This window comes from Amorphotheca resinae (genome assembly GCF_003019875.1).
Source record: "Amorphotheca resinae ATCC 22711 unplaced genomic scaffold M430scaffold_2, whole genome shotgun sequence".
NCBI classification, from domain to species: Eukaryota; Fungi; Ascomycota; class Leotiomycetes; order Helotiales; family Amorphothecaceae; genus Amorphotheca; species Amorphotheca resinae.
Window position 1 is genome coordinate 1,973,195 of NW_020194472.1, and position 16,024 is coordinate 1,989,218.

A 16,024-nucleotide genomic window follows, 5' to 3' on the forward strand; every position below is an offset into this window, starting at 1 on the left:
ACCTATTCATTCTATGCAACAATATATCGATATATGGATCGATTCCAATCCATTCCAATCGGAGGAATACAATATAAATTAAGTGTTATTCTATCTATACTACACTCTACTCACAACGAAGAAGAAGTGGATGATATCAGGGTTGGGATGAATTGCTGCTCTCTAGGTATCTAAGTAGCTAGCTAGGTAGGTAAGGTAGGTAGCTACAAATAGCAGCTCCCTATGAGAAGATTGTAATTCCTGAAGAAAACTATCTATGCAAGGAGAAATAGAAAAAAAGAGAAGATCTATTTGTTTGCAAGTACACGCACGCACATTACACGAGGACGGCAGGCAATCAATCCGTCTGAGAGCGTGTGGGGGTATCTTCGCTCAACAATGATATGCAATCCAAGCCTGACTGAACACACGCTTGGTATCTACCTTACTTAATGACTGGACTGGGCAATCTCGCACGCACATCAGCATCGCCATCGCCATTGCCCGGGGAGTTTTGTTTTCCATTTTCATGCAGCGCGAGCGAAAGTCCCTAAACTCCATCCCATCGCATCACATCACATGCTCTTTTTTTATATGCTTTCGCTTTGCCCCAATGAGCCCCCCCGCAGTAGAAATAACACATGAATGAAACGCTTGCTGATTCGCCGGGAAATAAATCACTGCTTGATGTATTCATGCTCGCCGAGCTCCAGCACCGTAATCTCATCGCCGACGCGCAACGCGCTCTCCTTCGCCACAGGTACCAGCTGCATCCCCAAGCAGCCTATGTTCGGCCCCGCGCCCCGGTCCACGGCTCGGAAGCTGCGCAGCGTCTTGTCTGGCTCCGAGGGGTGGCGCTCGCCGGTCATCTGGTCGATATTGGGGAGCTTGCACCGTGCCGTTCGGCAGGAGACGTCATATTCGTAGTAGCCGATCTTGATGCGGCGCCAGGTCTCCTCGGCGTAGGCCTCCGGGCCCGTGATGATTAGGTTGGCGCGGAAGCGCATGGCGGAGAGGCGCGGCACGCCTTTGACCTTGGGCATCTTGCGCTCGACGTCGCGGACGCTAGCCAGGTTGAGGAGGTGGAGGGGATACTAGAGAGCCTTTAGTTGCGATATCCCGTACCTGGATGGGAGCGGATAGACTTACTGCATCTTGAAAGCCAGTGACGGGTTGATAACCTAGGTCCTCCTTCTTCGGCGCGTTTCGGTGCACCTCCCGTAGCCTGGTGTTGTCGACCCTGAAGAGACCAAGCTTATGGCTTATGCCAAGGTAGGATCGGAGTTCCTCAGGGATATCAACTTCCATGTTCAGCGCGCGCACGGTATCTTTCCATATCTTTATATTCTCGAAAGTGTACCCTGCCTTCTCAATCTGCGCTGGAGACGGGTCGAATGGTACTCTGAAATGCTTCTCAGGAACTGTGCCCTTGATTGCAGCGCCCCACCTCGCAACCGTCCCTCTCCAGCCCGGCTCTTGATATGGGAAGCTAAGTATAATCACCCCTCCACTCTCAACATCCTCGCCATGAGGTGTATATGTCTGCACTGCCTGATCGGGAACCCAAACCTCAGTCCTGACTCTCGCCAGGGCAGGAAACTGTCTTTGGGTAATGAACTGCCATTCGTGCGCAGGCTTCTCTGTGTCCTGGCTATTCGTAGTAGCACGAGACAGCTGAGCAAAGGAGAATTGGCGGTCGTATTCCAAGCCAGAAGCAACCACGGTACCTCTATTCAACTCCACACCTCTGCAGCTCTTGACTGGGTATATCCACATGCTCTTCAGCCTCCACCATTCAGCAGAGGTCTCCTCCGTACTTGGAGGACGGCCCTCGGAGAATTTTGCATCGAACTCATTCGAGAGATTGGAGTCTATCTTTAGACCTAACTTTCGGCACCCTTTAGGTTGTTCAGCACGGAGTCTAGCTTGCCCCAGCTCGTAGACAGTAAGTGCGATGATCGGTGGTATGCAGATGGCGAGAACCGTCAGAATATATGTGGTCGTCGGGATAGACGAGAGGTAGTCGAACAATTGCTTAGAATAGATTGCGTAGTGTTGTTCGAGAATGCCGCGGTAGTGCTCAAAGAAAGCGGCCATGTTAGATTAAGGAGAGTACGAAGCACGGGATGTGCTGTCTGTCTTCTGCAAAGGTGAGAAGAGTCAGTCCCCTATTGTACAATATGGAGTGCCCGTTGCGTCTTACCAGATAATGCACATGAAGTACTGCGGTTAGAAAGGGGAAAAGGGTAAAGAGAGAAGATATGAAATTGATTAAGGAAAAAAAAAAAATGCTCTCTCAAAAATCTTGCGCGACGAGTGTCCTGAATCCCTATGCTGGACTGCGGGTTTCAGGCGCACAGTACAGACCTCCTCGAGGCGTGGCCGAGGCGTGGCAATTGGCACGGCATCCAGGCTGGAACAGTGGAACTTACGTTGACCGAAGATGAATCTGCATTGAATTTCAGGAGGTCTTCGTCTCTCTGAACCACTCACCATGCTCACAGAGCGCCAGAGGCTGATCGAAAAGGCCGTCTACATACGGTTGCGATAGAGCCTCCTCGGGTTGTGGCGCAGTTGAAGTCGATGCGGAGAAACGGGGAATCATCGGGGCCGGGAGTGGCTTTAGTGTTATGGACTGTCTACCTATAAAATTACCCCTGACCTCGCCCCCTTCTTTGTCGCTCAAACCACACGTACTGACAACGGCTGAATTCGGACATCTCGAATTTTTAACTTCATCTTCTCTTCATACAGGGGGGTTCTCGGGGAGCGACGCATGATCAAAATGCTTCATACACATTCCTAGGTATAGTTCATACAATCATCAAGACCACTCAAGGTAATGCCTATAACCCAAACTCCAATCCCCAATATGCTACCCAGATATTTGATGTTGACCTCCAACGGCACCCCGCCCAATATTTGATACTGTCGTCACTTGAAATCTGCAGGAGTAAGGGCTTTTCAGAAGTTAGCAACAGCCGCCGCAACAGAACAATAACATAAACTGCTTCTGCACTCGCCATGCATGGCCTCGGATTAGGGGATTGTTCGGGAAACACGGACCTTGCACTACACTTGTGCCCTCACTGAACCTCGTTCTGAAGATCCTGTTGGCATTCTGGAACATGCCATCCTTCAGACTAACCACGATGAACTGACTGCCCTTAAACCTCGTCTTGATGAGCCGCCCGATATTTTGGGTGTGCGAGAGATCCAGAGCTGCATCCACTTCGTCTAGGATATACATTGGCGCTGGCTGTTCGAGAATCAGTAATCGCTTACTTAGGAGACGAAAAGGGCTATGGGAGGGACATGATTCGTGATTCGTAACACATGCTACCCTAAAGGCGTTGCCTCGAGGGTAAAGCATATTTCAGTCCTCAGGAATCTGTCCATAGAAAGGGTCTCTTTTCTTCCCGAGGATCCTTACCTTGAATTGCAAGAGGGCCATTATAAGGGAGAGAGCGATGAGTGAACTGTGAATGTCAGCACGAGCCCTGTGTACCATGAACAACTACGACGTACCGCTGCCCACCCGACAATTCTGTCAATGACTGCTTCCAAACTTTACCCAAGCTGACTTTGACCTCAAGACCCTCATTAATGGTCTTGCCCTCGGGAGGCTCAAGCTTCGCAAAGCTACCCGGCAGTAACTCGGCGAAGATCTGACCGAAGTCTCCATTGACCTTCTGCCATGTCTCTTGGAGAGCCTTCTTCTTGTACTCATCCAAACTGACGATCGTCTCCTCGATCTTCTTCTTGTCCCTGATGACAGTCCGCATCATGTTTTTCAGTGCCACCTCTTTCTTCTCCACGCTATCTATCATGTTCATAACTTTTGGATTGATCTTCTTTTTCATGCCTTGGAAACGCTCGGTGAGATTCCTTAATGAGGCCTTGCACTCGGCGATGTTTTGACCTTTGAAGTCATATGGCGTTCCAGTCTTGCCAAAATTGTCCTTTTCATCCGCAATCCACTCATACTCCTTCTCCATATGCGCTACAGTTTGCTCGGCGGCTTGTTGCTCCTTATGAAATTTCTCAATCTGGTGACCGAGCCTCTGCATCTCCAGACCCTCTTCCGTAATGCGGGCTGATTTTGATCGTGAGGCTTCCTCCAGCGAGCGGAGTTCCTCGTCAAAGCCAGTTAGTTTTGCGCGCTCGTCGTTAAGGTGGGCTTGAGCAATATCGTGGGTATCCTTGAAATTGTTAATATTACCCTTTTAGTTGGCTAGATAAATACGGACCTTGACTTGTTTCTGTTCGGACACCAGCCCGGCAATTTCCTCTTCCTGAGCCTTCAAAGTCTGTTCAACCTCTTGGAGCTGTTCCTGAGCAGCAGTAAGATCACCGCCAACTTGTTCGGACTCCAGCCTAGCCTCCTGCAACTCCTTCTGTACACCCTTAACAGATGCGGAGTTCTTGGCCAGAACCTTTCTTAAGGCGTCGAGAGAGCTTTGTAATTCTACAAGCTTGCCATCCTTATTGTTATCGAAGTCTTTCATGTCCTTCTCGATGCGCTTGATATCCTTGTTTGCTTCTTCTTGTCGCTTTTTGGCCTCTGTAAGATCAGACTTAAGCTGTGTGATTGCCGTTTTCATGTTCTCAACCTCTTGGATGATGGACGAAGAGGAATTGCCGCCAATCTGCTCTTCGGTGAGCTTGATCTCGTGGGATTTGAGATCTAATTCCTGCTTGATCTTTCGTGCCTGGTCAAGCTTTTTCTTCTCTCGGGCTATTGTAGCTTGGAGATCTGCCAAAGCTTGTTCTTGCACCCCAATCTCCTTGGTTAGTTCGTTCAGCTTCTGCAGGGTGACCAGGACCCCGCTGGAATTGGGCGAACTGCCACCAGATAGAGTTCCAGATGGATCATACGAATCACCTTCGAGAGTGATGCTCTTCATCCGGACCGCAGGATCGAATGTGACTCGCTTGGCTGTCGCAGCGTCTGCACAGATCAAGGTATTACCAAAGACATAGTCCATAGCATTTGATACCTCCTCATCATAACCAACTAGAGATAATGCGAGATCGACTTTTCCGGGGGCAATTTTCTGCGCTGTAGCAATCTTTTCCGCAGACGCCCTGAAAGAGGCGATCTTGTTTAAAGGAATGATGGTTACACGTTTCCTAAGCTTGCCATTCTGCAGCAATTGGGTACCAGTGACTTCGGTATCAACGACCACATTATACAGGCGACCTCCAGCACAGATCTCGAGAGCAGTTCCAGCAGCCGTGTGGTTCTTGTCTAGGGTAAATAGCTGAGCCACCAAACCCTTGACCTTCGACCGATCGAAACCAGGGGTTGGATCAGAGTAATTGAAGTCGATGTTGGCAACTTTGCGCTTCATACCATCGGATTGCTCGCGAAGCTTTCGGATCGTCTGCTGAAGAGTAGACTCTTGCTTATACATTTCATCCTCCTTGCCGGGCTCAAAGCCCAGTTTAGCAAGCTCTCTTTCCAGCTTCTGGGCTTGTGATCGTAGCCCTTCGAGATCGTTGAATAGGCTAGCGTTTTGCTCTTTCGCCTTCTTCGCCCGTGGTTCCTCTTCCTTGATACGCTTCTCAAGATGCGCCATCTTGAGCTTGGCCTGTTCCTGCTCTGTTGACGCAGCACTTGCTCGATTGCGTGCATCCTGGAGCTGACCCTGATATCCACTCTCTTGTCCTTCCTTTGAGGCAACACCGGTCTGCAGAGTCTGAAGCAGCTCCTCCTTCGTCTCAGCTTCCCGACTTAGCTTCTCGAGTTCCTCCTTTGCTCCGTCATACTGTGCCTGTAGTTTGTCGTAGACTTTTGTCTTTTGCTTTAACAGTGTCTCGAGTTCGGAAACAGATTTTTGGATGGTGGATTTACGCTCCTTTTCCTCAACCATGCTTGACTTTTTGAGGTCTATGACTGTTGAAAGTCGAACCAGCTCGTGAGAATGTTTCTTTACTTCTTCTTCAAGTGCCTGGGCTTTTCCGCCTTTGCGCAGTTCCTTCTCTCGTTGTGCCTTCACGGCTTTGAGATCCTCGGCGAGATTGTCAATCTCATTTTTCAGCCGGATAGCGGATTCCTCCAAATCCTGGGCCCGTTGTTTCTTGAGCTCCAAGTCGTTCGCCGACTGCTTCAACTTTTCTTGGTTTTTGATATAGTCGTGCGCTACAACCATCCTAGTTAATCGCTCCAGATCATTTTGCGTTTGTTGGAAATCCAAAAAGGCCCTTTTTTCCGTCCGTAATTTCTCCAGCTTAGGTTCTATCTCGTCCTTCAATAACTCCGTGATCTCCTGGACCTTCATCTCTTTCTTGGCCATCGTCTTAAAAGCTTTGTCCCTTCGATCCTCAAACATTCGTGTACCAGCCGCCTCCTCGATCATGGCGAGAATCTCAACCGGCTTCATGTTCAGCACCTTTGTAATGCGACCTTGCATGATGAGGAAATTGGGGTTGTTGATGTTGAGTTGAACAGACTGGAAAAGGTTCTGGACAGTCTGCTGCTGCGCTCGGTGACCATTGATGAGGTATTTACTTGTGCCTCCGAGGACAATCTGTCTGGTAACACTGATCTGGGCATATTCCTCGAATCCGATAGGAGACTTCTTCTTGTCGCGGTTGTCAAAAACAATCGTCACACTGGCCTTGGTAACTCCAGCTTGTCCACGCTTGTAAATAAGATCCTTACATTACTCCGTCAGTATGCCCACGTCCACAAAATCTGGGAGCCCTGGCGCATACCTGGAGATTCTGCGCGCGGACCGTGGTCATGTTCGTAATACCCAAAACAAAACATATTGAGTCCAGAATATTGGATTTACCACTCCCATTAAGACCTGTAATCGAATTGAAGCTCTCGTCCCTACAGAAGCGTTAGTATCCAGAAAAGAAGAATCTGTTGCCATTGTTTACCATCCGGAAATCACAGTTCGTACAGCGTACGATTTAAAACCCTGTTAGAATCAGCATATGCTTTTAATTTCCTAGATCAAGGCGCATACGTCAATTATAACCTCGACAACCCTCATTTTGGCGTGGTGGGGTCGTGAAAGTCGTTGGTCGTTGGTATCATCGTTGCGGTCCCGTTGCTGAAAACGCGAATGTCAACATAAACACGCGACAAGGTTCAGGCATCACTTCATCTGTCAGGCACATATGCATAATCAAATGAACCTCGGCTGCAGCCCCAGAGTCTGGGGGACCCTTTACTGGATTTCGAAGATGGCTGTTGGTTTCCATACCCATACACTCTTTCTACAATTAGGGAGACTTCGTTATGGCTCAGCAAAAGAGGAAGGTTTCTATGCCTGGGGTGGCTGAGGGGATGGAATTGGCCAGTGTCCCTCTGGACGAAGAACTATCTGCTGAGGAGAAGGTGAATGGAATGCTCCAGGGCTCAATGTCCGAGGATGTGTACCAAGTGAGTGATGATTTTTGTACTCTTAGGATTTTGAGCTGCTTAATTGTTCTTGTCCCATGTTTTGAGAAACCTCTTCTCTATCAGGATTCATCTTTCATACTTCTGTTTCCGACTTTCTTGTCGCCCTCATTCAATAGACATTAAGTCGATAACTACTATGGGGATTCTCGGTCACTAATTACCCCTCACCACAGGGCTGGGGCGCCACCCTTTTTCAGACACAAATCCGTCTCCTATCTGCCTCCTCCCATCCAACAGGCCGGTCAACCTTCATCTTTACGGTTGAACCATCACACTGCAACAGACTGGGGAACCTACACGGCGGGTGTACCGCTACCATCTTCGATGTCTGCACGACGTGTTCCTTGGCCCCGATCGCCAAACCCGGATTCTGGGCCTTCGCCGGCGTCACCAGAACCCTGAGTGTTACGTATCTTCGGCCGATACCAGTGGGGGAGGAGATATTGATTGAGAGCGAGGTGGTGCATGCAGGCAAGAGACTTTGTACAATCAAGGGGACAATGAGGAGGAAGAGGGATGGTGCTATTATGGCTACGTGTGAACATGGGAAGGTAAGCATTGATCCAGAGGTTGGAGGAAAGCTATAGAGATAGATGTACTTGAAGTTATAGAATCTATCTTTCCCATACCTTTATCAAAGAAAGAAATCAGGTCTGTCTGTTTCGTGGTATGTTCCATCTATGGCGAACATTCTTGCCTTATGGAAGGATGGAAGATGGAATTACAATGCGGATGATTCTGGTGGGGAAATGCCTAAATCGTGAAGTTTAGAGGACTTATGCGTACATATGGACTACTCGACTCGAAGCTGGATGGTGTCCAAGGTGAAGGGATGATCCAGCATGGCGCTGGCGGGGAAACCTGGACAGTGAGGATGAGGAAGGGAGCGAAGTCTGAAGACAGAAAGAGGAGAGGGCAGTCAGCGCCTGAGATACGTTTGGCCAAACTCCATTTGCTGGATACGTCTTCTCATCTTTGCCAGAACACTTTCTTACTGTATCTAAACCGCTATGCCGGAAGCGGACTTCCTACTATCCCTGAAAAGTTCCCTATCAGTTTCTGCAGGATATATGCAATGTGTTGAGTCCATCACTATCACAAGATCGACACTACTCTCCGCACAGAGATAGTGCCTTGTCCGGCAATGCCAATTCCCAGCCTCGTCGGATAACGGGGCCACTGCCGAAGCATTGATCTGCGTGGCCTACATATAAACCCTTTTCGTTGATTTCATGTAGACGTGGGTATGGACGCCAGGCAGGGGTAACCAAAGATCGAGCAAGTGATCAGATGCATGATACTACTCTTGTGTTCTCTTGTATAGATCTGCCTAGAGAGCTTGAATGGATGCTATACTGGGCTACATTGGTTCACCCTCCCGCTATTATTCTCTTCACGATGTGGTGCCGGTCTTTTTGAATCAATGTACATATCTCGATATCGGGGGCAATCGATGGAAGAGGTCAGCTCTGACGGGCTGTTTCGCATGACAAATTTGTAACCAGATGAAGGCGATGAATCTAATATGGAGATGCCAGCTTGAATTTTGACCTATGTCATTGAGGTTCTGAGAAGGGGTGGATCTGCCCAACTCCAGAACCATCACTGTTTTTGGCTCTGTCGAGTATTTGGAATACTATTCTCAAATAAAATCACCACGGAACAAAACGGTGGCATTGCGACAGCAGAAATGACTAAGAAATAACACTCGTCTCAACACGCTAAACACAAGAATGCTTTGAAGTACGAACGACAGACAGTAAGATCGTCAAGAGCCTATAGCGTATTGGACAGATTCATCCATACGTTGTCCAAGCTTCACCTCCATATCGACAACCAGGTCCCTCAGGCCATATCTAAGATTAGCGTGTACAACGCTACATAGCAAATCACATATAAGTTTGTCTTGGTATGTAGATGAGATGAAGCTAATGGGGCACTGGGCAGAGGCCTTCCTGAGCTCCTTCGGCGTCGTGCCTCCATCACACTCGGATGTGAACCCGAACGGTGTATTGAAACAGGCCCCTTGCATTAAAGCTCACAGTCTCTGTCTCTTCCTTGTAGGAAGCCCTCTCGGGTCTCATCCATCAGTGGAGGGATCTGTCTAAACTGTGGGCGCCAAGAAAACAAGCGCGACGAAGACTGTGATGCAAACGCTTTGACCCTACAGAGTATGCAAGCTTTGAATATTTGCTCTTCCAAATTCAAAGTTGAAACAGACCGAGTCCTCTTCAAAACAGAGACGGGGGTGTAGCCAATAGAAATGACAATGTGACGAACAAGTAATCATTGCGACAATGTATATCAAGGCATCAGCGTCGCGAATCTTTGAAACGTTTTAGTCGACCACCTTCGAGTCTTCGTCAGTCCTAGCCTGTGCTGAAAAGTACGATCACGATGGGCGATCACGATAGAAAAGTTGGACGTCGACTCCGACCCATCACCGATCAACAACACCCATACGGAGTTAATCCCGACGCCTCCCCCCGTAACGGCGTAAGATGGGCGCTGCGCAGGTGCTAAAAGTAGCTTGAGTGATCAACAGCGGGACAACGGGCCAACGGCACCTGTGAAAGACCGCCCTCCGTCGTGGAGTAGGTAGTTGGAGCTCACATCTCTCCGAGTCTCCACCGATGAAGCTGCCGAGATGGAAGGATTCGGAGGATCTTGGTGATATTCTGGTGACAGCTGCAGCCTGCAGCCAAGATTCCGTACTACGGCATGTCGAATACCTTAGCTTGATCCAGGCATGATATCCAGGATGGAGTTATATCCCGCAACTCATGCATAGAGATGAGGCTGTAGAAGAAAAGAAAATGCGCGTGCTTTTTTAGAGCTTTGTCAGGTGTAGGGCTTGGACCAACTAATGCGCTACCTATGCAGGTGAACTCTCCCTTGAAACTCGGAAGTTGCTGTCAAACGACGGATAGCCGCAGCGGGAGTATGTCCTCTAGCAGTTCGACTACTCGTACAGTATTTGTATTATTCCTGTGATTTGATATTAGACTCTGCCTATAGGTAAACTTGGTGGAGGTCAGGGCTCCACGTGACCTTCCGTTCCATGTTGTAAGATAAGGTACCTAAGGTACCTACTTTCCCTGTCTTACAGTACATACCTAGCAGCAATAGAGCTTGCACCGTTGCCCGGCGGCATCGCCCGAAGAAAGGCAGAGACGTTGAGAGTGGGTAGGCCCACACGTCAGAAAAGACTTTGCAACATTGAATTTCTAGGCTTTTGTTGCTTTTCTTTTGAGGCTGTCGAAGAAAGCTCTTCGACCCCTTTCTGTCTAGAAGAGGGCATGTTGGAGACTTTGCCCCCCTTATTTTGATTAATAGGATCTTTCTTAAGGCAATGACTGCCACAGGGGTTCCTGATTCGGCAGTCCCGAAAGTACGGTATATTGTTATTATTGGAGAAGACAGATGTCCAGATTCCCAGGTCCTCTTCGCCCTGAGAACTACTCCGTACAGAGGTACAGTGTGGAGTAGTTCAACATATCGGCAGCCCCTTGCCCCTTCCCTCTGTTCGGATGCTGCTCCGACGTGCCTACCAACTACCAAGCCTCCCTAGTCAAGTTGAATCCGCATGAAGGGAAACATAGGTACCTACCCCATGATTACCATCAATTACTCCGTAAGCCGTTTGTTTTGATTGTAGTATTGATGGTTCCTCCGGCTAAATCATTTCCCATATAATAGGTCAAGATATGGTACGTGTACCAAGGGGCATACTTCTTGTACACGGCATTCCTCGACCATGGCCCGCCCCCCTGTTGGACGAACGGGATTTCTTCCGTAAAGAATTTCTCCGAACAGTCAATCGAATTCAATCCTCATCGGGACCTGATCTCAAGCCTCATCTGACCAGGCCTCCTTGCCAAGTTCCATTCCACTAACCTCAGTTCTTTCTCCTGAGTCCTGAGCCTTGCCCGACAGGGACCAACCCATCCGTGTCAACCCGGCTTATACTTCATGTATTAGGCTCTAAGTTGTGGGCCCGACGGGCAACTGGATCCACCTTACGGGAAGAGCGTACGTACTTCCGTACAAACTTTCAACTTCAAAGCAATAGTCAAGGCAACCAGAGTTGTTGCTCCTCTTTCAAAATGCAGTAGTGAGTTGTCAGTATCTACCTATGCATAAGGTACACATTTATCGTATAATATGGCGGCAATTGCTTCAGGCGCTTGTGCCCTTGACTAGCACAGTTTCAGGCCTGTTCAGCCTCCGTCAGAGAAAGGTCAAGGTTAGAGCTTGGAGTGGATGAGGGGTATAGAGCAACTACTTAACTCAATCACCCAATTACTATACGGCCCGTATGGCCTTTCAGGGCGTCTGGATTCTGGACTCTGGAGTTTGAACTCCCTGAAGTGATCAACATGGGTCGGGCAATTGACCCGCAATACGGAGTATTTATTGTGAGCACAGACCTTTGTTGACTCTAAAATTGGGCGCCTTAGGGGTCCACTTCCCCCGTAGGCCGTAGTGGTCCTCCATACTTTGTCACTGACATGCTGCATCTTAGATATCGACGTCCAACGGTGACTCGAGGCCCTAGTTCTTCCTCCTGCAAAGGCTGGCTCTCTGCCCCTATCACATCTCAACACTATCCACTTCTGCGGCATCCCAGTTTTCGGCTCATCCTGTCACGTATCACAAAGGCTACGGCCAACTGCCATTTCACCTTGATCGACGTTCTGGACACACTGTGGTCTGATCTTGCCAACTAGAATGCTCAGCTCAAGCCCAGAAAAGATTTGACAGCCGTAACTGGAATTGGTCCATACGAGAACTTTCCCAGGCGGGGCATACCTAGGACATCACAATGGTGTCCGTTTTGTATGGATTGGCACTGAAAAGATACCAGCTGGCATTGTCATGGGAAAATGACAGTTAAAAAGAAGTACTTCAGCATTGAACGACACCCCTGTCACGCACTCCAACTTCCCGTGCAGGTAATACAGTAGCCCTTTTTATCAGATCATATCACGCAGGGAGCAATTCCGCAACTGGAAGGCTCCATTCTTGACCTACAAACACTCCTGGAGACGTCAAAATGAATCCAATACGTACCCTGCTCACGCCAGTGCGTCCAGCTTGAAATGCCTAGCTACTATACCCGTTATAGCCTCATCGATTATAGAGTGCGTACAGTGTGCACCACTTAGCAACCGCGTCTTCACCCCACTTTAACGTACTCTGGATGGTTTGAGCCCATTGCAGGACGGCACTTCCAGCTTTGGTTGACTCCAGGGGTCTACACCCTGGCTGAGATCCCAGTCTCCCCAGGCTTAGCTGATGAACTGCTAAAGAGCCCTTTGGATTGCAGGGTTGAAAATTGAAACGTTTCTGACGCTATGAAAGACTCCGTCTTCTAGCATTGTATACAATTGCTTCCACGACGGCCAGTCGAACTGGACAACGCGGGAAGTTTGCGGGACCTCGTCCCTGCTTTGGGTTAGTGAGATCTCTCCCGGTGCTGGGATACCATCACTTCAAAGCTGTGCACCTCCACGGAGGTTGCTTTCGTCGAGTATAACACTGTTTGCTGCAAGGCTTCGCACCTCACTTATGATATCACCATGACTGATTTTACTTACCAAGGTCCAATAGACCACGCAACAACTGATTCTCACCAACAGGTGTTCCAATTCAATGGTCTACCAGGACAAATATCGCAACCTTGCCAGCCGCTGAGCTCAGAAAGCTCTCTCACAGACCTACGGTATCGATTTAACGTTCAAGACCCAAACATGATTCCCAAATCTAATCGAACTCGCAAGAAGTCGTCCCAGGGTTCAGAACAGAATAAGCACCGCCGGACAAGATCTGGCTGTTATACCTGTAGAAGCAGGCGTGTCAAGGTACAACAAATTTAGAACCAAATATGTTGGATGATTGCTTATTCTTCAAGTGCGATGAGATTCACCCGATTTGCGAACGTAAGGAATCGGCTTTAGAACAACTGTGTCACGGTATGCTTATCACGTTGTAGGATGTAAGAAAGGTGGTCGAGAATGTGTCTATCCAGACATATCAACATCCACCAAACAGGGAAGCAATAGTCCCCCCCAGACGATTCAGGCCGGGGCCCAAGGAAGTCCGGGTTCATCATGGGATGAATATGAAGACGGCCTGGAACGTACCCCTCTCGAGGCGACACCTAGCGAAGATGAGATCCATAAGATGATGGCAGCAAATTTTGGAACCGCGCCGAAATCCAATGCTCACTGTAGTAGTGTTTCTCAACATATGGGTGGACAGAACAATACTGCAGGAACAGGTTCAGAGACATCGCCGCCTGGGCTAGATATAGGTGCATCGCCTACACCATCTACAGAAGGTTCTGTAGGATACCTCTCATACCAGGCATTCGGTACCTCTCGACTTGGAACAACGTCCTCGCCATCTGTAATTTCGACCAACTTAAGAATCGACTGGTCCCAACTCCCCCCAGATCTTCAATTTTATCTGGCTTACTTTTACCAAAACCTCACTCACCTCCATTACTCCTTGAAGTTTGACCCAGGAAATGTCCTGAAGACAACTTTTCTCGATGCCGCCTTGAGGAATGAAGCACTACTTTATGCCCTGGTCGGATTTTCGGCTTTTCAGCGAACATTGCATAATTCTGACGGCAAAATCCAAGATTTCCTTCAATATTACAATAAGGCAGTATCCTTGCTGCTCGAATCTCTGAGAAAAGGCGAGCGACATAATGTAGGCACACTACTGGCAATATTGCAGCTTGCAACAATCGAGGTGAGAGCTGAGCGGTTAGTAAAAACCTCAAAGCTGATTATCTATAGGAATTTCTAGGGGATTGGATCAACTTGCTGGGCCATCAAAAGGCAGCGTACGAGATCCTGACAGAACTCTATACTCCCCAGACAATAATGGAGAACGAAATGAGCCGTGTCATACTAGGATGGTACTTGAGGTTCGACGCTTTGGCCAGCCTGATGACTGGATCTGAAATGGTCCTCGACAGGGAGTGGCCGTCCTATGCGCAAGACTTTTTTGAGCAACAAGTATCGAGAGAGTCTACTAACCTTAACTGGAAGATTGAGCTCGTTTTTGCACAACTCCGCCTCATCGCTATGGACATGTCAACTGTCTTCGCAAAAAACGGCAAAGAGGGGATTACCCATGGTCAACTTTTCGAAGAAATTGAAGCTATAGGGAAACGGATCGAGGCCTGGAAGACCCAGATGGATCCATCTCTACAAGATAGTCGTTACCTGGTTACAGATTTCAGCGGCGCCCCAGCTTTTGACCCTGATGACATCGTCAACCCCTATATGCCTGGCGTTATATATGGTGGACCCCTCTGGGTGATGAACGTCGCCGCGATCGACTGGCATTCTATCAGCTTGATGCACCTGTATCAGACCGCCTTGACGATAAAGACGCAACCGAGTAGAGAACTTTGTCTCAAGGCGTATGCTAGTTGTCAGCTGTTTGAATCTGTCGAGCTCTGGCCTGGGAGTCCTCCCGGTACAGTCTTGGCTTTACAATCAAGTCTTGGAATATCATGCTCGTTCCTCCCTAGAGATCAGAGACACTCTATGTGGGCTCGTCGCAAGCTGGCGACCATAGAATCCAATGGGTAAGTTGTTTCCGGAACTGCTGTTCCAGCCTCTGCTAATCAGACCCGTAGTTATATATACCCCTATACTTTTCGAACCAAGATGTCAGAAATCTTTCGAGATCGGTCTTGTATAGACTGGTGGCTTCCTAACGATGAAGGTTACCCGCCAATCATACGTTCCATCCGCAAATTTGTGGAAGAGCGCTCGTCGCCTGCCATAGACTTGCCAGGAGAGGATCTACGAGACATGAAACAAATATTTGCTTCCCTGAAGCTCGATGACGCACGTTCGAGATTGCCGCCGTTTGTGTTTAAAGAGCAGGGTGTCATTCCAGAGGTAGCGGTAGTCGGAAGCCAAACAGGTTGGGCGGCTTCACATTTGGAGCCAGGAAATATGCAAGATGTGGAATGGTTGAATCTTGCGGAAGGTGGAGCATATGGATTGCATGCCGGCCAAGGTCCTCGAGGTTTAGATCAAAACGATAGTGCACATAGGTTGCCACAAAGAGGCTTTCCACAAGGAGGATGAACAATATCGGAAACCAACGATGCAACAAACACTGGCAAAACATAGTGACAACTGTAAATCAATCTGATCCAAAGGTATTGATTGCACTGTACCGATTATCCAATATTCTCCGCTGTTGATTCATCGATCACGGTCTCTTGGCCCATCAAAGACCCGAAGAAGCAGTGAGAGTCGGGAAAGAAGCGACCAAGGCGGAACTTAAAGCAATGATTTCAACAGAAAGGGACCGAACATTTCGGGCCTAAATTCGATAGCCGCAAATATATACTCACTTTCTTGCAGACATTCTTTGATAGGGCTCACAGCAGAGTCTAGTCGGTGGTGGCACCTTATAGATGTCAACTTGACAGCTTCAACCGTAACATCAAAGGAACAAAAGTAGAATTTGCTAGAGAATCATGAATGTAACTGCAACTACAAAGATAGGCGCAAATCAGTACGTAGCCTCATGAACCACCGTCATCGAGCCTAGCGAATGAGGCTGCACTCGTTTGTGGAGTGTCCG

At 48.6% G+C, this 16,024-nt stretch overlaps 4 protein-coding genes across 4 annotated transcripts; 2 read left to right on the forward strand and 2 right to left on the reverse strand.

Moving 5' to 3' along the window:
- Positions 1-256: 256 nt before the first annotated feature.
- M430DRAFT_115489 (hypothetical protein) lies at positions 257-2,292 on the reverse strand. The gene is made up of 3 exons (XM_024861591.1): positions 2,183-2,292; positions 1,129-2,121; positions 257-1,073 (listed from the first exon to the last, which is right to left on the reverse strand). The coding sequence occupies exons 2-3, from the start codon at positions 2,074-2,076 to the stop codon at positions 657-659; spliced, it is 1,365 nt and encodes a 454-aa protein (XP_024724225.1). The 5' UTR covers positions 2,077-2,121; positions 2,183-2,292; the 3' UTR covers positions 257-656.
- A 281-nt stretch (positions 2,293-2,573) lies between these two features.
- M430DRAFT_56342 (hypothetical protein) lies at positions 2,574-7,023 on the reverse strand. Its single transcript, XM_024868602.1, has 8 exons — positions 6,960-7,023; positions 6,871-6,911; positions 6,700-6,820; positions 4,230-6,641; positions 3,508-4,181; positions 3,413-3,458; positions 3,046-3,238; positions 2,574-2,939 (listed from the first exon to the last, which is right to left on the reverse strand). Exons 1-8 carry the CDS (start codon positions 6,984-6,986, stop codon positions 2,914-2,916), a joined length of 3,540 nt encoding a protein of 1,179 aa, XP_024724226.1. The 5' UTR covers positions 6,987-7,023; the 3' UTR covers positions 2,574-2,913.
- Positions 7,024-7,188: 165 nt separating this feature from the next.
- M430DRAFT_115496 (hypothetical protein) lies at positions 7,189-8,066 on the forward strand. Its single transcript, XM_024861592.1, has 2 exons — positions 7,189-7,378; positions 7,573-8,066. Exons 1-2 carry the CDS (start codon positions 7,235-7,237, stop codon positions 7,984-7,986), a joined length of 558 nt encoding a protein of 185 aa, XP_024724227.1. The 5' UTR covers positions 7,189-7,234; the 3' UTR covers positions 7,987-8,066.
- A 4,937-nt stretch (positions 8,067-13,003) lies between these two features.
- On the forward strand, positions 13,004-15,584 carry M430DRAFT_115498 (hypothetical protein). Its single transcript, XM_024861593.1, has 5 exons — positions 13,004-13,263; positions 13,314-13,341; positions 13,395-14,161; positions 14,209-15,008; positions 15,060-15,584. The coding sequence occupies exons 1-5, from the start codon at positions 13,153-13,155 to the stop codon at positions 15,517-15,519; spliced, it is 2,166 nt and encodes a 721-aa protein (XP_024724228.1). The 5' UTR covers positions 13,004-13,152; the 3' UTR covers positions 15,520-15,584.
- The last annotated feature ends 440 nt before the right edge of the window (positions 15,585-16,024 follow it).